The following is an 18,764-nucleotide window of genomic DNA, read 5'->3' on the forward strand; positions in this document are numbered from 1 at the left end:
GTGGAAATGAGAACGTAGCTGCCACACGATTTTGAGGACACACAATAAATTGGAATGAAAAGATGAAGACGATGGAGACCGTCGAAATTGTGGTTGCAGAAGCTTTAGAGTAATAATAATACAAGGGAACCAAATTCCTCATGATAATAAATACCCAGAAGATAAAGGAGGGAGGATTCCTCGATATAACGATGTCAAGTGAACGATCTGATGCTTGCTGGGTCTTCACACAAATCATATATCAGCAACAAGGAAATTTCCAGGTAAGGAAACCTGCAAATGTTTATTGTTTCTTGAAGTATGAAAAACTCGATTTCTCTATATGATCATGGACGACAAACAGCAAATAGGTGAAATCTGACAGCACAATGAATATAAATTGTCACCTTTTCGCCCAATTTGAAGGGGGGAAGGCCTCTGTAAGGGCATCCACCACACCTGAATGCATCCCCGAGTCCGCACTGCAAAATGAAAATGGTTAAGCAAGAATACATTATTGGATATCTTCACAAGCACGACAAATTATCAAGTCATAATGTCGACTTCACAATTAAGGATAAATCAGTCACATACACTGCCACAAGCGGACTGAGGATTATTCATCTGCTCCGTGGTTAATCCCACTTTCTGCAATTTCTCCTCTTCTTGAGCCCTTCCACAAGTGCAGTTCTTGCAAGCCTTCCTTGTGCTTCCAACCTCACAGTCTCCAACTGAGCCAAAGCAAGTGAACTGTAAGTTTACAGGGATCGCAGAGGAGACACGATAAGAAAGATTTGAAGTTCTGAATCATACAGGCAGGCAGCTGTGGTTTTTTCCGGTCTTCCTCGGTCAGGAGGCTGTCTTCATCGATCAGATCTGATTCATCATCAATCTTAATTTTGGGTACCATACTCGTTGCTTTCTTTAAGGGAAAAGATGAACCTGCTGTCCAAGAAGCCTTCTTACCCTTAATCTGTGCCAGAGTGTGATAATTTATTACAAGTCCAACATAAGTAGGGGTACGATTAGGAATAGCAGTTGCAACAATCAGAATATAACTCACTGTAATGGACTGAACATTTCCAGCTGATGAGAAAGGTTTCATTTCCAGTGATTGCACATCCAGAAAACCTTGCATAAGCAACTTCAACTCCATCGTGGAGCTTGGCTGCAAGAGTAGTGCTTTAACATTTCATCTCCTCAAGCCATTATAACAGATATTTGTCGGGAACACAATTGAAAACCTACTTTTCATATGACAAAAGAAGGCTACCTTTTCCAGCATACCAGAAGACAGAATAGATTGTAAAATGAGTTCGCCACCGGGTTTTAGCACTCGACCAATCTCTCGAAGCCAATGCTCTCCAACAAGCTCGGGTTTGTTCCAAGCAGTAACGACCACATCGAAAGATGCAGTCATAATTGGCAATTTCCCTTCTGTCAAGCATACCATCAAATTTAATTTCAGGGAAGAATATACAATTTCCATAGAACTTTACTCTGCTAGATCTATCACAAACACGGAATAATTAGCTACTTCAACCACAACTCCAATGCCCAAATCTTAAGCTATGTACGATCTATTCCAAATCAAGGAGAAAAGGTTACCAAGCGATTCGCACTGGGTAATAACGACGACATCGTCTTCCGGGACTGCTTCGGCTCCCGCATCCCGCACAGCAGACAGGATCGCGTCAAGGGGCAACGCAACATCATCCGTCAACAGAAGCGCGCTGCTCTTCCTCCCCATGATGTCCTGCAATAAACTCCCTCAAACAATCTCGGATCAAGTTGCTGATCTTTCCCGGAAAATGATAACCTAAGAATCAATCCAAACGACGAAGGTGGGATGAAACAACTCACCATTTACAAGTCAAGAAAACAAACCCTGTAATTGATCCCCGACACGATTAACGCGGCAGCCGCGGGCGGAGGAGGTATTTATAGGGACCCTAAAGCTCAGAGCTCACTTGAGGCCCGTTGAGCTAACCGTCGCACATCGGCTGTGGAGATTGGTTTGGTTCGCCGATCTAACGGTCCAGATTGACCGAGCGCACGAGAACGTGGTCGGCGAGGATGCGGGGTCGATATGGAGCCACGTGGGACACGAGACGCGTGTCCGGGGGAGGACTCGCCTGTGCGCCAGCGTGTCGCACCGCGGCGGGGAACGTGGAGGTTGGCAGCCAATGAGAGCCTGCCAAGGAGATCACGAGGCTGATGGATCCTTTGGAGCTTGCGATGCGCGTTGGAGGCAGAAAGCGACGGACAACCACCGGTGGGTGAGAATTGTGCAGGCGTTGGTGTGGCAATAACGTGGGGCTGTTCGCTATCGAACATTTCCAGCGTTGATAGAAGTTGGCGAGGACACCATGCACAGTCTTCAGTGTGCGAAGCAACACGTACTTAATCTCGGGAGACGTCCTCTTGGACTTTTTAGTAGCCTTTCATCATCTACGATCAAATCATCTAAAATATCATGACATTAAAAACATTAAACACTCCCTTTGTAACAGACGATTTCTAAAATTCCAATAATGAATTTAAGCTTAAAACTTACAATTAGAATATTTAGGCATCAATTTTCAAACTTGAACTACATTTTTCTGACAACCTCACCACGCAGGACCAAAGATAATAAAAAGGATGATATTTACTGTGAGAGAAGACAGCACAAGGCAGGTTGAATCAATTCAAAGATGCCGGAAATTGGAACGAAGACAAAAAAAAAAAAAAAAAAAAAAAAACTTGTTCAGTGCATAGCATACTTTTGATCATTCATCACATTTCACCTATAAAACTGGTCTTTATATTGGGGAGATTAAGCACAGCCATATAAATTGACAAACCGACTCTGTTAGTGTCTTCTTTACTAACAGCCATAAAGATTGAGAAGTCAACGTCAGTCGACGAAAGCAGACTTGAAGTGGTAGTCATCGATCGTAGAATAAATATGACCGATGTCTACGTAGTAATCGATAGCTTCCCTGCTCAGAGACATCAAATGTAAGATTAGTTCACAGATACGAGTAGAAGAGTGAAAGAGAGCAACTAGGGAGAGCAAGAGACTTGATCTTATTGATTGGTACTCCCAGTCGTTTGGCAACTTCATCAACATGCAATCCATGGTCGCTGTCACTGTTCAACAATCACATGCTTTATCGCTAATAATTCATGATTTGAATGAATCGAGCATTCTACCAAACATGCTACAAATGACTTACAGGTTTGCAGGTTCCTGGAAAACGCTCAACACTAATTTGTAGATGTCAGTCTCAGGTCCATTCGTGTTTGCACTTCCAGAAGACTAATAAAAGTACAGAGAAGCTATGCCAGTTAGTGAATTCAACCACTAGCTTATTCATGATTTGAAAGGAAAATTAAATATAAAAACTCCATACTTGACTGGCAACTGGAGTTTGGGGCACTCTCAACCCTTCAAAAGAAGTGGTTGTTGTCTTTACTGGAGTTGTCTGGTGCTGGAAAGCACCTCCCTGTTGCAAATGACAAACAGAAGGCCCGGTTACAAACGTGAAATTGCATAGAGATACAAAAACTCATGGACGAGACAGCTAAATATCCAAGATGCCAATACCTTCTGCCTGGTGTTCCAGAGATGTACATGTATGCACTGAATGAAGTGGAGTGCAATAGCATTATAGTCACTGACAGGCCTGGAGTGCAAATTAAGTTAGAGTTGCAGTTTGTAGACAGTGACAAACCTAAAATACGGCAAAACATGTAAACATAGATAATCAAATATTTCTTAACCAAGTGAATCTAAGACGTTTGGAAGGAACAGCATAGTGTACAAAGATCTCTCTAGTTAGGAGCACTACGAGGGTTAATTTATAGTCTTGGGACTAAGTACAGAGGTTGCTTCTGTTCACCTGAATCCTTAAAATCTGTTTTGTTTCAATAAGGTGTAAATTGACACCAAAGTGCAGTTTCCAGAGTCAGGTTTCATGAACCTTGACTTTTACACTCATATTTAGTTATCCAAAATTCATTGAAGTAAAATTCCACAAAATCAAATAAAATATCTACCCTCCCACTTTTCCATAAATAACTCAAGCTCCAGAGTCATAGTCCAGTTTGTTAAATTTATGACTTCCCAAACCCCATTTCCGAATTGCCATCTAGTTCTGGTGAACCAAACATAGGAACTCCTGTCATTTTCATCAGAAGTGTAATTAATTAGCTCACTTTGGTGAAACAAACAGGACCAGAAATGTCTCATTCAGAAAGGAGAAACCCTGTACATTTTATGAACATATCATATAGCAATGCCATTGATAATATGCTCGTAAGTCTCCATGACACTTGAGAATTATGGCATCCAACATTGCAACATCAAATTAAATTATCCAGTTGCCACTAATGAGTTTGGACAAAGGTAAGAAAACTTTAAACAAGCAAATAAGTGAGAAGTTATAAGAACTTGAATCAAGTAGAGTATGCATGCCAATCCACAACCACAAAGGTAGTAAAATCTGTCAAAAGCAAAAGAAAAGGAGGGCAACGGACAAAATGGGCCAGCCCAGTGTGAAACACAAGCCACATCGCAAGTTGCATTTGTATATCTTTCAAACTGAATTTGATAATGACCTCTGAGCCATAATTTAACCCACTTCTATAGAAGTAAAATATGTAAGATCATCACATGTCCTCTTTAGTAGATTAGACACATCACTCAGTGGAAAATTTTACCCGAACCATGACAACCACTGAACAATTGCAGTCCTTAAGGTCATTATAAGCATATTTTAGCGCAACTGAACTAAGGCACTGATGTTAAGGTAGATTAGGTAACCAGGATAAAGCACAATGCATGATGTTACTTACAGATATTAACTCCTTGACCAAATTACATATCCAAATAAAAGTTCTAAAATTGTAAAGCTTACAGCTGAGATTTTCTCAATTTCCTATGTTGATCCGCATTGTTAGGAACGAACCACATCATTAAGTTTCCCCATAGTAAATTCAAAAACCAAATAAAAAGACACAGACCTCTATAGTTGAGTGCACCAGTAGGATTGTAGGACTGATGATGCTTGGTTACCAAGGAAGTTATTTCCATTTTGCTTTAAGATGATTGATCACTAATCTAACCCTAGAAACATAGGTTGGCAACAAAGTAGAATATGTTCCCATCCCTGATAAGATTAGCATTATTATGGCCAATAATTCTATGTCCATGCTTTCTGCAATAAAAGCTGTTACTTTTCATTCAAGAACTAACAGGGCCAATAAAAGAATCATTGTTTTCAATTAGAACACTTAGCAATAGATTATGCATCCAGCAATGTAAGGTGAAGGCTTATGCAAACAATTAAAAGACATCTAAATCCAAGAACAACTTAGAAGCAAGAACTTGTAGCTCCTATCAGGACTAAAATATTCTGGGTTTTCTTATATAGATAAAAATTTCTAAAAAAAACAATAGATTGTCAAAAAAATTAACTAAGGTTCGTCATACAGCGTCACATACCGCCCAATACAGCGGTACATATCAGTCTAACAAAGGACTAGTACAAGTGAGACATACCAATTTGTTAGTGCTCCCCACCGTACCATATGTCGGTACATTGATATGGTTTGGTACATTACATACTATACTGATGACCGATCAATACACCAACACAACCGATAAGGCGAATGATGTTTTCAACTATGTTCAATCACAGGATTTTGCAACAAAACGAGCAAATATGAACTGGAACACAGAATCAGAAACATCAAATAGCTTACCTAACAGAGAATGCAACGGCTCTTTTTTTGTCTTGAAATCCTTTAAGGCTACCATTGACGGAGACATACATACCATTCCTTCACCCCCCCCCCCCAAAAGAATGATTAGTCAGAAAGTGAAGGAAAAATAAAGAGAAAAAAAATATTAACACGACAAAAATAAGCATATTATCTGTGATATCTTACTGAATAATAGCTGTCTCGTTTGCATCTGAAGTGTCATTAACCCTAAAAATCATGGTCAAAAGAGAAAATAACGGCATCAGGACAACATGCTGCGTCGACAAGTAAAGTAGAAGGTTTCTACCATCTGATGACATCGATTCGTCCAGTGCCATCGTCAAGGGTGAAGGTAACGTCCGTAGCCCTCTCCGCCTTGTTCATCACCAGCCCCAGGAGTCTAATCTGCACCCACCAAATAAAAACATCATTCCCAGTAAAAACCGAGCTAAATTTTAGGCTTCAGATTTCAGGAATAACACCTCAAAAAGATCCATAAACAAAATGAAGATTCAAGGGCTTTACATTGGTGGCATCAACTCCATCGAGAAGGAGACTGGACTTATCGCCTGCAGAGTCGAAGGCTTCCCTGATCTGCTTCACCGTCACGGGAAGAACTCCCGGAGCGCCACGATTCTGAGAAAACATCGAGGTCAAGGGATCCACGGAAGGAGATCGGTACAAATAAATCACAGTTCGTCGTTACCTTAGAGAAGCCGGAATCAGGGTTTTGGGAGGATTGAGAGAGCATGAATCCACCTCCATCGATTTGGCTCGAGAACATCTTTGGTGCTACTTCTCCCCTCTTCTTCCCTCTCGATCTAGAGCAAGAGAAGGACTCAACCTCCGCCCTAAATGTAGACGGCGCGTTACGAGGTTGTTGAGGCGTAGCGCGGGAAATTTATGGGTCGCGGGTGCGCCTGAATTTTTTTCCCGCCAATTCGGTGCACCTTTATGCGTATATATATATATATATATATATATATATATATATATATATATATATATATATATATATATATATATATATATATATATTCCCAGAATATTTTTTATTTATTCTTATAAATTTAACTTTAGCGTATTCATCTCTCTAAAATCTAAAATGTTGCATATAAACCATCTTGGTATTAAAAGTCTAATTTACATTGAGATCCTTTAGAATTTATTATGATAGTGAAAAAAATTATGATTTTAATACAAATAAGTTAATGTTAATCGTAGAGTTAAAGTAATTAATCTTGGTATTTTGGATGGAAGTAGATGATTCTATATATTGTATTAAAATCTATAATAATAATAAATACACAATTTCCAAAGTTTTGTAAGGATGGATGTGCGAAATTCCCTTTCTATTTTATGTTGTCCTATTGCTATTGTGTATAAATTAACAACTATTTTAATTCTCACAATGTTTTTTTGTACCATCCAATATATTGTTTTTTCATGAAAAGTTGCATATACATCCCTTTATAGTATGTGAATTTTATATTTATTTTTTAATTTAAGTTTAAACATATATACCATGGTAAAACATAAATGTTTGCATGTAATCCTTTATGGCTAGTCTTTATTGGTTGATCATATTTAGCTATTAGAATAAACTTTAGTTAGGTATAAAGTGAAAATTTATTGACTAACATGATAATTAGAGAACCAAAAATATTTGGGGTATTTTTTAAATTAAAATATTTGTATTAAGTAAAAACAATAATAATTATTATTATATTAAATGATATATAAGTCGTCTACACATGAATTTCAACTTGACACCCATTACTTATGGAATAATACATTAATGTCTCAACAAAACTTATAATTTTTACTATTCATACATAGCTTACTAAAAATATATTATTAGCGCTATCCAAATATTGACTCGATTTGAGGAAGACCTCTGGGTAATTAATAGTACAGCTACCAAAGTTCGTCGTTTACTACCCACCAGATAATAGAGAGCGTCAGTATGTGGGGACATCTTATATTCTCCAATAAACACACAGGTAGAATAGTGGGTGTCCTGAGAAGTTGCAGGCTGTGTTTTTAATGGGTTAGCACGGGGATCACTCGCGAAAAGTCTCGGTGTGGCGGGTGCGGATAAGTCGCCGGCTGAAGCCTGACGCAGCGCGATGGCGCTTGCCTTCAGCGGCGTCGCTCCTCCCCGCGTCGCCGCGTCGTTGAAGGACAGGTGGAGGCGGTGGAGGGCGTGGGCGTCGTCGTCGGAGCCGGAGGGGGAGGTGGAGATCAGGGTCTGCGTCAACCGGACCTGCGGGCGGCAGGGCTCCAGGGACATCTTGGCGGTTCTGTCCGCCATCGCGCCGCTGGGCATCTCCGTCGTCTCCTGTGGCTGCCTCGGCCGGTGCGGCGCCGGCCCCAACCTTGCCGTCCTTCCCCCAGGCGCCCTGCTCGGCCACTGTGGCACAGCCGCCAAGGCCGCCCAGCTCCTGGCGGACCTCTGCGGCCCGGAATTCGATCCGCAGAGGAACCTCGAGACACTCGCTCTAAGAAAGAAGGCGGAGGACGAGTTGGAGAAGGGGAATGAAGCCGAGGCCGAGTCTCTCCTCTCCCAGGTTCGAAACATCAGTGCACTTGCTCCAATAGGGAAAAAAGAGCCATTTTTGGAGTTCCAATTAGGTAACAACAGGAAGATAATTCTGAGGCTTGGAGCTTCTAACTGGCTTTTTGGTCGCAGGCGATTGATCTTAAACCTTCTGGTGGTCTGCATCTTATATACAGAAGCAGGTCTCTGTGTGTTTGGGATAGTTGCTGTTGTCTTAAATTGTTAAAATAAGTATATTTTTCTTTTTGATGGAGAAATTTTTCTCGTTCTCAGTGAGTTTCATTGGATGAGTACTTCAGCATGAAGATTGATTTTGCCTTATTCTCATATTTTGGTATTAATTTTTTGGTACATTTATCACTCAGGTCTTCTGCAAGATTAGCAATGGGAGACAATGTTGGTGCCCTTGAAGATGGAAGAGAATCATCTCGTTTAGCTCCTAAATATCCACAGGTAACTTATTTTGTGTTTTAATGAGGAAATAAAGAGGATGCATTAAAATTGAATGATCTAAGTTGAAATTGAGCTCATCTGGCTAAAAGACTGCAGTATGTTTGGTTGCTTTTACTCTTCCAAAGTTAGATCAATGGAGACTTAAGGAGTTCTCTTCGATCTTAGTAAATCACATCACATGTGTTTTGATAGTTCAGATGATGGCATTTACAACTTCCAACTGTGTTCCATTGGTTCACCCCCTTCTTTTTCACTGCTTATATTCCTTATTGCATGTCAGTTTTAGGGTTATATACAACAATCTCAGAAGAAACAGCAGATGGGAAGAGTTGGGAATTTTGTTAGTTTAAAGAACTCTTATGTAGTGCCTGAACATGTCTTTTTCTCTTGACTCCTTTTCCAACCAGACATATTCTTTTCCAAAATTCTGCATTCTGAGCATGAAAAAAAGAGAAGGATTTTTCTCTGTCACCCTTGAAATCCATCAACTATGGAGTCTAATTCAGCATCATTTCAGTAACTGAGAGTTTAAATTATGAACTTCTAGTGCCCATGCCACAGCCAAAATATCTTTGCTATCATTTTCTAGTTCAGCCTGCCGCTTGCACCAAATCCAGAAAGGTTGTTAGTTTTTTACGGTGTGAATTTGGTTGGGAATTTTGATGCTGATCAACTGATTCATGCTAGAGCTATTCAAAGAACCTTAATATGTACAAGCATCTTTGATCAAGTTTTAATTATGTAATTCTCAAGGGTTATCACATATCTTACTTCACTAGTAGTCATTGAGAAGCTCATTGATGGATCAACTTGTATCATGTATATGTATCGATGAGAAAGGTGGAGAAGACCACTTCTCCACCACCCTGTTTCCATTTACAAGGGTAAACAAAACGGTGCCTTGGAAAACTGAGCATTGTCATCCAAGTCTTCTACAACAAATGTCATGTAGAATACAACCCAGAAGGCTTCATTCAGAAATTGAAAAATCTCTTGTTTTTCGGGATCAGTTATCAGTAGTGTCAAATTTCTAGCCAATGAGAATTTAGGCAAAAGTGATGCTTGCTTAAAAACCTAAGGATCAGTTAGAGGTAGAAAGATTAGTAAGTCTCCAAAATCCACCTAAAGTTGGGAGAAGTTTAAAAAAGAAGAAATAACAAGTTATTTTTTGGGGATAAGTTTTCAAGATGGGAGTCCATGCAGCTGATGAGCGAAAAAAAAAAATTAAGCCCCAGAAGCATTTGGTGGACCAGTGGTGCTTTCCAGAGTTGATGTCTAGTAACTTATCTATAGTATTAGGCCCTGAGACCATAGCCCTTTGGGGCTAAAATGTTGGATTTTTGGAGCAAGTTATTTGCTTAAAAAACCAGGGAAGTCCAGTGGTTTTTAAGTTTCACCATAGTTTCACCATAGTATCATTCTAGTATTGATTTAAATTTGTTAATGATTTCTTTTTCTTTTTAAGAGGGAACGAAAATGAACATGGAATTAGAATAATCTTGTAGTTGAGTTCTTAATTATGTGTTTTTTTCTTTCTTGCCTTATCTGCCATAGGGAATATCCTATTAATTCTCTATAGGAAGCCAAACCTTGCTACCTGACTTGGCGGTGGTTCTTGGAACAAGGAGAGAATTTGATGACAATGTTTAACAAGTCAGTTCTGTAACTTGTGTAGTTTTACCAAATATTCAAGTCAACATGGTTGCATGTAGGAGAGAAGCAACCCCATGCTGAAAGGATTTCATTTTTGGTTCAGGAAAAAAGCATCATCGTCTGACGTAATGCTGTCTGTATGCCAGAGGTGTACAGTGATTATTATACATTATTGTGCCAAAGAAAATTTTCTTTACCTTTATCATTAACATTAAGAGCTTCAACAGAATAGTTGTTCTAAGAAATAGAACATGTTTCCTTTTGCACTCTATGTATTGACATAAATAATCAGCTTTGACGACAGAGATGATGCTTACTTGCCGTCGACTTGTAGGCTTATATTTGCCAAGGTGATGTATTCTTGGCAATGGAACAATGGGAGGCTGCTGAGAAAGCATATTCAACTGCTTTGCTGCTTGATCCATCTATCCGTCGCTCCAAATCATTCAAGGTCGCCCTCGTTTCTTTTTCTAAACTTTGGATGATGCATGAATTACCATTAGTTTGCCGAAATTTTGTTTTTTGTTCTTACATAATGTGCATTTTACAGGCCCGTGTTGCAAAGCTCCAAGAGAAACTAGTAGCTTTAAATACTTCATCTTAGTTCCAGGCTTGGAACATGCATGATCAACTCAACTAATGAAGGATCATGCTTGATATATTGGTAAAATAATTGTCTGAGCTTTCGGGATCCTCTTAGAAGCCGGATCGGCTTGCGTCTACTAACTAGTCTCATGATAAAGCTGTGCAAAGTCTTAATGTTCACTTATCACTTGTATTTAATCATCATGCTGCTTGCTACATGTGGTCCTGTACAGTGATAAACCATTGACATTGCTTACAAATTTGAATTTAATGGAGACTGGGACTTGTGTTATGCTTATTGAATTCTATTGTATGTTTTGCATGAACTAACATTTTGGGATTGACTATGAATTTAACTGACTGCAGCTTTTCTGGCATGTGGGCTTCAGCATTCTTTATTATCATTACCATGAGCAATTACTTATTATATTGATGTAGATTGCCATTGGATTCATAGGTTTGACTCTGTATACAGGTAGCTTTTGCAATGATATGAAACTGAGTTGAAGCTTTAGGGTTCATAACAAGTAGTAGTAGGGATCAAAATAGATTCATAAGAATAGCAGGATTATTTTTTCTTACTTTTCTTGGCCTTTTTGTTCCTGCATTAGATGTGCCTACTGCAATGCGGAAGGTAAAAAGAGACTCTGTACAGCATCGTGTCAGACACAGTGGGAGCAAGATAACTCAGTCTGCTTCGTCTCCTTGAGGTGTCACACCAGAGGGACTGGTGGGCGGGGAGGAGACGGCGCCGCCACCAGATCCACGTCGTAGGTCCGCGGCGAGGGAGTTGACGGCGTGCAGCGCCTGCTCCAATCGGAGCACGCTGACCGGCGGCAGCCCCGCCTCCGCCGGCCGTGCCGCCGCGGAGGCCGCGTCCGCCACGTACTCCGTCGTGATCCTCCTTCTCGCCATGTCTATCACCTCCTCTGCCTGATCGCACGACGCCCTGAAGAGCTCCCACCGATGCCTGAAGTTCTCCAGCGCCACGTCAATCGCCGCCGTCCGCCGTCCGCCTGATGCTTCTCTCTCCCGCGCCACGTCCGCCGCGGCGGCCACGAAGTCCTCGTACGCGTTGCTCATTTCGTCGATGGTGCTCTCCATGAAGAAACACTCTCAGCAACTTCTGTTGGCTGCAGGTGTCCTTTACAGGAGACTTCTTCAAGTGTCTGTCAGAAACGGACGAAGACCGCTTCAAATCCACCACGCTTGAAGTATGCAACTGATCCAAAGTTATCGGCTAAACTCATGCACTGGAAGGGCAACTCATAACACACGAAGAAGAAGAAACGCCCGACAGACTTGAACCGGGCGGCTTCAAGTAATGGAAACCAAGCCTAAATAGGAATCTTTTGGTGACCACTGCTTGCCTGCCGCTGGCCATGGATGGCTGGGGCTGTGACTGAGACCGCCAAGCTTTAGAATGGCTGGTGGAGAAGCGGGCTTGCATTTTCTTCCAAGGGAAGTTTGGCCAAGATGCCTTTGTGGACGGAACTTCATGTTAGGTGTGCCAAATGAGTGAAAGAGAAGGGAGTTTGGCCATGGCAAAAGAAGGCTTCAGCTTTTCTCTGCTTCGTTTACTGGGAAGATCTAAAGAAAGAAAGGCCATGGCTTTCTGCTTTCTGATAAATTGAGGTTCTTCTTCCCTTCCGGATTTTGGTGGAAGGCAAAAAGACACAATTTCTCATGCTATTCGTGGATCCACATTTGCTTGTGATTCAATGCTAAAGATTGCAACAGGAGAAAGAAAGGCTCTTTTGCTTTGGTTTGGTCATCAGATGGCTTCCATCTTGGCTTATGAGGGAGACAAGCTGTTCTTATGCAACATTACAAGCCATGAGATTAAGTTTATACAGGCAGCATCGTATTACATGTTAATTCCACTATATTTAGTGCATATTTATAGTTAGTTCTCACAATATTTTATATTAATGTCACCTACAGTTGCAAGTAATTAATCTGAATTTTATGGATGAATGCTAATAATATATTATATATTTGTAACTCAAATTAGCTATTGACATCCGTGATTACTAATGGTTAATCTAAGCTTCGTAGATACGTTATTTAATACATGATTCGGACTCGATGGGGAGCAACATAAACTCAATCTGCCTTCTCTGCTTGAGATGTTACACCAGAGGGGCTGGAGGGCGGGGAGGAGACGGCGGCGCCACCGGGGCCACGTCGGAGGTCCGCGGCGAGGGAGTTGACGGCGTGCAGCGCCTGCTCCAATCGGGGCACGCTGACCGGCGTTAGCCCCGCCTCCGCCGGCCTTTCCGCCGCGGAGGCGGCCGCGTCCACCACGGACTCCGTCGTGATCCTCCTCCTCGCCATGTCCATCACCTCCTCCGCCCGATCGCACGACGCCCTGAAGAGCTCCCACCGCTGCCTGAAGTTCTCCAGCGCCACGTCCGTCGCCGCCGTCCGCCGGCCGCCTGATGCTTCCCTCTCCCGCACCACGCTCGCCGCCGCGGCCGCGAAGTCCTCGTACGCGCTGCTCATGGCCTTGATGGTGCTCTCCATGAAGAAACTCTCAGCTACTTCCGTCGGTTGCAGGTCCCCTTTATAGGAGACTTCCTGCGTGCAGCTATGAGCTGACCCCAAGACTGCTTCAATGCTAACATGCTTGATCCTAATTTTGGGGGCAGTCAAAGTATTTTTCTGCGTATTTACATAATAAAAAATTTCATTAATAGATTTTCTGATTATAAAATAGATATTAATGAAATGGCTTTATGTTTAAGATCTAAATAGGGCATCAAATGAGGTTGACTGGAAGCTGCAGCAAACTCATGCTTTGGAACGCATCAAGCTCGCTTACGTCGTCCTTTCAAGCTCACCTCCTCTCCTTGCTCAGAGAATGCAGGACTGTCAACCATCTCAAGCAGATCCATTCCGTCCTCGTAACCTCTGGCCTCTCCCACGACGCCTCTTGCAATGCCAAGATCCTCCGACTCGCCGCCCTCTTCGTCCCCGGCGACATCGCCTACGCTTCTCTTGTCTTCCACCAGACCGAATCGCCTACGGTTTCGATGTGGAACGCCATGGTAAGGGGTCATTCCCTGCGCTGCCACCATGGCAGAGCCATTGCCCAGTACACGCAAATGCTCCGAGAAGGCGTGGTTCCTGACGAGTACACGTATCCCTTGGTCCTCAAAGTCCTTCCCAAGCTTAGCGACATCCGCCCGGATCAAGTGCATGCTCAGGTTCTCAAGTTTGGCTATTGCGCTGACTCTTTCGTTCGGAATTCCTTGGTTGCCGCTTATGCTAAGTGCGGCGGCTTGGCGTCCGCTCGTAACCTGCTTGATGGAATCTCTGATCGGGATCCCGTTCCTTGGACAGCAATGATTCAGGGATATGTGGATAATGACCAAGCATCTGATGCTCTGGCCGTTTTCGACAAGATGAGGACTTTGGGAGTTCACGTCGATGAGGTTGCCATTGTCAGTGTGCTCAAAGGTTGTGGCTTGCTGGGGAACGTTTGGCTTGGGAGGTGCGTCCATGGCTTCTACGTGGCTTGTGGGAGGGTGAAGTGGGATGTGTATGTTGGGAGTGCACTGGTGGATATGTATGCCAAGTGCGGCTGTTGCGACGATGCTAGAGAACAGTTCGATGAAATGCCTATTAGAAATGTTGTCACTTGGAGCACTATGATCACAGGATATGTTCAATGTGGTGGATACAAGAGTGCTCTATCCTTGTTCCGCGATATGCTCCTGGAAGGCCAAGCACCAAATGAAGTCACGATGGCCAGCATCTTGACATCCTGTGCACAGACGGGGGCTCTAGGTCAAGGCAGATGGATCCATGGGTATGTGAATAGGAGCAAGCTGGAATCGAGCACGGTTGTCGGGACGGCCCTCGTAGACATGTACGCCAAATGCGGATGCATAGATGAAGCAGTCATGGTGTTCAATGGCATACTGCAAAAGGACGTCTACCCTTGGACAGCTCTAATCAACGGGTTGGCGATTCATGGATATGCCTTTCAGTGTTTGGATCTCTTCTCTCGTATGGTCAAGGATGGTGTGCAACCCAACGAGGTCACCTTCATCGGTGTTCTCTCTGCATGTTCTCACAGTGGCCTGGTGGAGCAAGGAAGATATCACTTCAGTTCTATGTTCAAAGATCACAGGATCAGACCGAAGGTGGAGCATTACGGTTGCATGGTGGATCTCTTAGGGCGAGCAGGGATGTTGAAGGAAGCAATGCTCGTGATAGAAAGCATGCCTATGGGGCCGACCCCTGGAGTCTGGGGGGCTCTGCTGAACGCCTGCATCATCCATGAAGAATTCGATTTAGGTGAACGAGTCGGAAAGCATCTGATCGAAATGGATCCACGACACAGCGGCAGATACGCACTCTTGGCTAATCTGTACTCTCTTTCGAAGAAGTGGGATGATGATGCCAGTGTGAGGATGACCATGAAGGGAAGAAGGGTGGAAAAGACCAGAGGGTCTAGTTGGACAGAAGTCAACGGCATCTTGACTGAATTCTTCGCCATGGATGAGTCACATCCAGAGACAGAGGCTATATATGAAATGTTAGACGGACTGACCAAGGCGATGAAGCTCAACGGTATATGCCGTTAGTTGCGATGGATGTTGGCTGATGGAGACTCCAAACAAGGGGTCAACCTTCAGAGAAGACAGAGCGCACATCAACTTTATGACGACTTAAGCCCGAAGAAGGGGGCCCAAAATCCGACAGCTCAGTAACTAGAGGTACGGAGGATCCGCGGATCGCTCATCAAATCCGACAACCAAACACGTCGGTCGGCCCTTGAAATCGATCTGTTCTTCTCACCACGTGCCTTGACACCCACGTGGACAGCAGCTCAACATTGGATTCGCACTGAACAGCCACGTGCTTCTGAGATCCCCCATCCAGAGGGGATAAGTTCTACCGCAGCACTGTTTTGGATTTTGGGTAAATTAAATCGAGAGTTTTTTCGAGGGAGACTGTAATTTCTCTGAAAGCAATATATGCATGTGAATAAATGACAGTGGCTAATAATGCTTACTACAATTAAATTCAACTACATCTGAATGGGCCAAAATATGAGAAGTTGAGAGACACTGGATGAGGATCTCTCTCTATTTTCCCCCCCTCTTTTCTCCCTAATCTTCAACTATCTAGCTTCTGTTTTCACATTCCAATGTCCAAAAAACCAAGTCAAAAAAGAATTGCAGAACATGGTATACATTCGTCAAAACAACAAAAAAATTGATCAAGAGGAGTTTCGAGGGTCCATTTCTTCTCCTTCACCGCTTCCATTGTCGGCTGCTATCGCATCCGATTGCACAGCCGAGCCACATCGGATGGGCGGACGGGCTTGAGCAAGAAATCCTCCGCTCCTTCCTCCAAACACCTGGATCAAATCGTCGATGCCTACGTCATTAGAATCATTCTGTTCTTGTGTTCGAGATGCGAGAAAACATTTAGCAGCGGAATGAACGTTACCTATTGATTCTATTGGGAACGTTCTCCGAAGACATTATAACCACGGGGATTTCTCGCAGCTCGGATGATTCCTGCAATTAGATTTACTCTCCTTAAAACCATGCAAATATGATTTACGATGATCCAGAAATGGTTTATGTTTCGCGGGACGAGTCGTTCGAACCTTGACTATCTTGAGAAGTTCATACCCTGTCATCTCCGGCATCCAGTAGTCCGTAATAATCATGTTTACATTTGGTTCCTGCTATCAGGAGAAAAAAAAAATCCAATTTTCTCATCAAAAAACTATCTTTTTCCAACATCAATTAAAAGTGATCAGGAGAACAAGCACAAGCTGAGACTCGCGTCATCGTCAACTCACCAGTCCCAGAAGCTCCAGTGCTTTCTTTCCGCTATCTACAGTCGTGACTGCCACAGAAGAAGAAGCCGGCGAGTTTCATCAGAACAAGCACGAGCATGTGAACAAAAAGGAGGGAATTTGCCACAGAGAACAGCGTCTACCTCTGTACTTGGAGCTCCGAAGAAGCCTTGCGATCACCGCCCGGTCGACCGAGCTATCGTCCACAGCGAGGACATGGATCTGCCGGTCTGCAGCTCCTCCGCCACAGGCCTTCGGTCCCCTCGGCGACGACATGTCAACCAACGCCCGCACCCACGCGACTCGACGGAACAGGAAGGGAGAAAGAAGATAATGGAATCGAGGACAGAGGAGGCCCAGGTCACCCGCACCGCTAATGTACAAGTTCTCAACGACACGGTATATAAAAAGGAGAGAAAGAAGAAGAACAGGCGAAGCATCGACCAGGAGAGAATAAAGAGCAGGAAATCCCCACCAGGCCACCAAATCCCCGCCCCCAAGAATCCCAAGGCGCACTGCGCCCAAAGTCCACCTCCCGCCCCCAAATCCCACCCTCCACTCTCCACCACAAATCTACCTCCCCTCGCCCCGCGGGGCCCGACCTCCATCTCACGCGATCTCCACCCGATCTCCTCGCCCCCCCCTTCGCATCATAAAACACGGGACGGAGTAGAAAAAGTCCACGCATCCCTCACCGGCAAATAAAAAACGTGGAATAAATATCCCGAAGAAATATTATAACGTCACTGCCATATCTGTGGATATCGTATCGGTATCTGCCCAGAGGACGTATATCGTATCTTGATAAAAGTATAGGAAGGGGATGGGCGAGATCTCTGGACGAGTACCGAGGGAGATCTCTTCGGAACTCAGTCTATTATCTTAATCATAATTGTTCTTACGGAGGCTGGTGCGTCAGATAGCAGATAATATTTGGGTAGGATTAGGAGTGGGGAGGAGGGAGGAGATATTCTTCGGGAAGCGTATCGGTTGCAGCGATCGACAGAGATCTTTTGCCCCCACCAAAAGATGGGACGGTGAGCAAACGAGGAAAGATTCGTCTGGAAAAGGAGATCTCCACATTTACTTCCCTCCGCCAGGTAATTCCCGGTTCGGACCGATGGATGATCGTCGAACCGGACCGACAATCCGATTCGACCGGAGTTTTTCCTCGTCGACTGACTGGAATCGACCGGGTTCCTGGTCCGATTGAGCCGGCGGGTGAACCGAGGAATATTGAGACCGCGGCACGTGACGGACTGATCACGTGCCCCGCGGGCTGCTCTGGGAAGCTCTTCAGCCACGCGTTCCGGTGGCGGTTCTCGGTGAGGGAGAAGGCATGTGTGTTGCGCTGAATCGCCCCTGAAAACCTTCGCGAGGTGTCACGTAGCGAATCCACGTCACCCATATATTTTCATGGGTGATCCAACTTCGTATCAGTGTAGCACGAGTAACGTTACCAAATCTGAATGAGATAATTACTTTATCCTTATGAAAAATGCCATTTATTTAGACCCAATTGTCCAAATAAATATATGCTAATTAAAAAATATATACTAATAATTTTTAATTTTTAATATTTTATTAATTAATTATATTCAATTTTTTTAAGAAAAATAAATGACGAAATGCTGTTATATTAAATTTTGCTGACACCCTCAGCCATAATTAGATTCGGATTTTAGTTTTATTGCAGTGAGATGAGTGAGTGTTTTGTGTTCGGTCGTTTTGACTCTCAGTGCATTAATAACCTTTCTGTTATAATGTTACTATCATTATGCGTTAGGAGGAGCGTTGCAACATAAGGCAGACAATGCAGTGAATGATCACATTATATGTCACCTTCTGGGCTACCCAAATATTTATATCAAATCCTATGCAGAGATTGCACAGATGTCATACTCTCCTCATATGGCTAAACAATCCGAAAGAAACAGCAGAAGAATGAGAAGCTGTGGA

The 18,764-nt window shown here is 43.2% G+C and overlaps 6 protein-coding genes across 8 annotated transcripts; 2 read left to right on the forward strand and 4 right to left on the reverse strand.

Annotated features, from left to right (window-relative positions):
* Window positions 1–55: 55 nt before the first annotated feature.
* On the reverse strand, window positions 56–6,582 carry LOC135624493 (anamorsin homolog). 2 transcript variants are annotated; one of them, XM_065128164.1, is made up of 11 exons: window positions 6,437–6,582; window positions 6,256–6,366; window positions 6,038–6,135; window positions 5,917–5,958; window positions 5,731–5,808; window positions 3,572–3,650; window positions 3,378–3,470; window positions 3,201–3,283; window positions 3,046–3,114; window positions 1,843–2,963; window positions 1,596–1,735 (listed from the first exon to the last, which is right to left on the reverse strand). In XM_065128164.1, the coding sequence occupies exons 1-10, from the start codon at window positions 6,512–6,514 to the stop codon at window positions 2,879–2,881; spliced, it is 816 nt and encodes a 271-aa protein (XP_064984236.1). In that variant the 5' UTR covers window positions 6,515–6,582; the 3' UTR covers window positions 1,596–1,735; window positions 1,843–2,878. The 2 variants fall into 2 exon arrangements, with proteins under 2 accessions (XP_064984235.1, XP_064984236.1); XM_065128163.1 differs by lacking the exons at window positions 3,046–3,114; window positions 3,201–3,283; window positions 3,378–3,470; ... (4 more) ...; window positions 6,256–6,366; window positions 6,437–6,582 and adding exons at window positions 56–273; window positions 387–461; window positions 574–710; ... (1 more) ...; window positions 1,043–1,147; window positions 1,253–1,416 and having other exon boundaries at window positions 1,588–1,735; window positions 1,843–1,985.
* Window positions 6,583–7,801: 1,219 nt separating this feature from the next.
* On the forward strand, window positions 7,802–11,284 carry LOC104000499 (uncharacterized). The gene is made up of 5 exons (XM_009422573.3): window positions 7,802–8,300; window positions 8,423–8,472; window positions 8,656–8,743; window positions 10,731–10,847; window positions 10,947–11,284. The coding sequence occupies exons 1-5, from the start codon at window positions 7,860–7,862 to the stop codon at window positions 10,998–11,000; spliced, it is 750 nt and encodes a 249-aa protein (XP_009420848.2). The 5' UTR covers window positions 7,802–7,859; the 3' UTR covers window positions 11,001–11,284.
* Window positions 11,285–11,668: 384 nt separating this feature from the next.
* Window positions 11,669–12,085, reverse strand: LOC104000589 (mediator of RNA polymerase II transcription subunit 32-like). Its single transcript, XM_009422669.2, has one exon. The coding sequence runs from the start codon at window positions 12,083–12,085 to the stop codon at window positions 11,669–11,671; it is 417 nt and encodes a 138-aa protein (XP_009420944.2).
* Window positions 12,086–13,087: 1,002 nt separating this feature from the next.
* LOC135625664 (mediator of RNA polymerase II transcription subunit 32-like) lies at window positions 13,088–13,507 on the reverse strand. The gene has a single exon (XM_065130747.1). The coding sequence runs from the start codon at window positions 13,505–13,507 to the stop codon at window positions 13,088–13,090; it is 420 nt and encodes a 139-aa protein (XP_064986819.1).
* LOC104000588 (pentatricopeptide repeat-containing protein At1g50270) lies at window positions 13,501–15,971 on the forward strand. Its single transcript, XM_009422668.3, has 2 exons — window positions 13,501–13,637; window positions 13,729–15,971. The coding sequence occupies exon 2, from the start codon at window positions 13,747–13,749 to the stop codon at window positions 15,574–15,576; it is 1,830 nt and encodes a 609-aa protein (XP_009420943.3). The 5' UTR covers window positions 13,501–13,637; window positions 13,729–13,746; the 3' UTR covers window positions 15,577–15,971.
* A 34-nt stretch (window positions 15,972–16,005) lies between these two features.
* LOC104000498 (two-component response regulator ORR5-like) lies at window positions 16,006–17,249 on the reverse strand. Of its 2 annotated transcripts, none has more exons than XM_009422570.3 (5): window positions 16,949–17,249; window positions 16,809–16,855; window positions 16,611–16,691; window positions 16,448–16,518; window positions 16,006–16,355 (listed from the first exon to the last, which is right to left on the reverse strand). In XM_009422570.3, exons 1-5 carry the CDS (start codon window positions 17,079–17,081, stop codon window positions 16,271–16,273), a joined length of 417 nt encoding a protein of 138 aa, XP_009420845.2. In that variant the 5' UTR covers window positions 17,082–17,249; the 3' UTR covers window positions 16,006–16,270. The 2 variants fall into 2 exon arrangements, with proteins under 2 accessions (XP_009420845.2, XP_009420847.2); XM_009422572.3 differs by having other exon boundaries at window positions 16,611–16,688; window positions 16,949–17,248.
* Between the last annotated feature and the right edge of the window lie 1,515 nt (window positions 17,250–18,764).

Source organism: Musa acuminata, chromosome BXJ2-10 (assembly GCF_036884655.1).
Source record: "Musa acuminata AAA Group cultivar baxijiao chromosome BXJ2-10, Cavendish_Baxijiao_AAA, whole genome shotgun sequence".
In the NCBI taxonomy this organism is placed as follows: domain Eukaryota; kingdom Viridiplantae; phylum Streptophyta; class Magnoliopsida; order Zingiberales; family Musaceae; genus Musa; species Musa acuminata.

Excerpts from the sequence above, each read along its gene's own strand:
- LOC135624493 (XM_065128163.1), bottom strand. Across the intron at positions 953-1,042 it reads GAAATGTTCAGTCCATTACA|ATTAAGGGTAAGAAGGCTTC; the intron begins GTGAGTTATATT and ends ACTCTGGCACAG. Across the intron at positions 711-792 it reads AAAACCACAGCTGCCTGCCT|TTGGAGACTGTGAGGTTGGA; the intron begins GTATGATTCAGA and ends GCTTTGGCTCAG.
- LOC104000499 (XM_009422573.3), top strand. The coding sequence starts at position 7,860 with ATGGCGCTTGCCTTCAGCGGCGTCGCTCCTCCCCGCGTCGCCGCGTCG. Across the intron at positions 8,301-8,422 it reads CCGAGTCTCTCCTCTCCCAG|GCGATTGATCTTAAACCTTC; the intron begins GTTCGAAACATC and ends TTTTGGTCGCAG. Across the intron at positions 8,473-8,655 it reads CATCTTATATACAGAAGCAG|GTCTTCTGCAAGATTAGCAA; the intron begins GTCTCTGTGTGT and ends TTTATCACTCAG.
- LOC104000589 (XM_009422669.2), bottom strand. The coding sequence starts at position 12,085 with ATGGAGAGCACCATCGACGAAATGAGCAACGCGTACGAGGACTTCGTG.
- LOC135625664 (XM_065130747.1), bottom strand. The coding sequence starts at position 13,507 with ATGGAGAGCACCATCAAGGCCATGAGCAGCGCGTACGAGGACTTCGCG.
- LOC104000588 (XM_009422668.3), top strand. The coding sequence starts at position 13,747 with ATGAGGTTGACTGGAAGCTGCAGCAAACTCATGCTTTGGAACGCATCA.
- LOC104000498 (XM_009422570.3), bottom strand. The coding sequence starts at position 17,081 with ATGTCGTCGCCGAGGGGACCGAAGGCCTGTGGCGGAGGAGCTGCAGAC. Across the intron at positions 16,692-16,808 it reads CACTGGAGCTTCTGGGACTG|CAGGAACCAAATGTAAACAT; the intron begins GTGAGTTGACGA and ends TTCTCCTGATAG. Across the intron at positions 16,356-16,447 it reads GTTCCCAATAGAATCAATAG|GTGTTTGGAGGAAGGAGCGG; the intron begins GTAACGTTCATT and ends GATTTGATCCAG.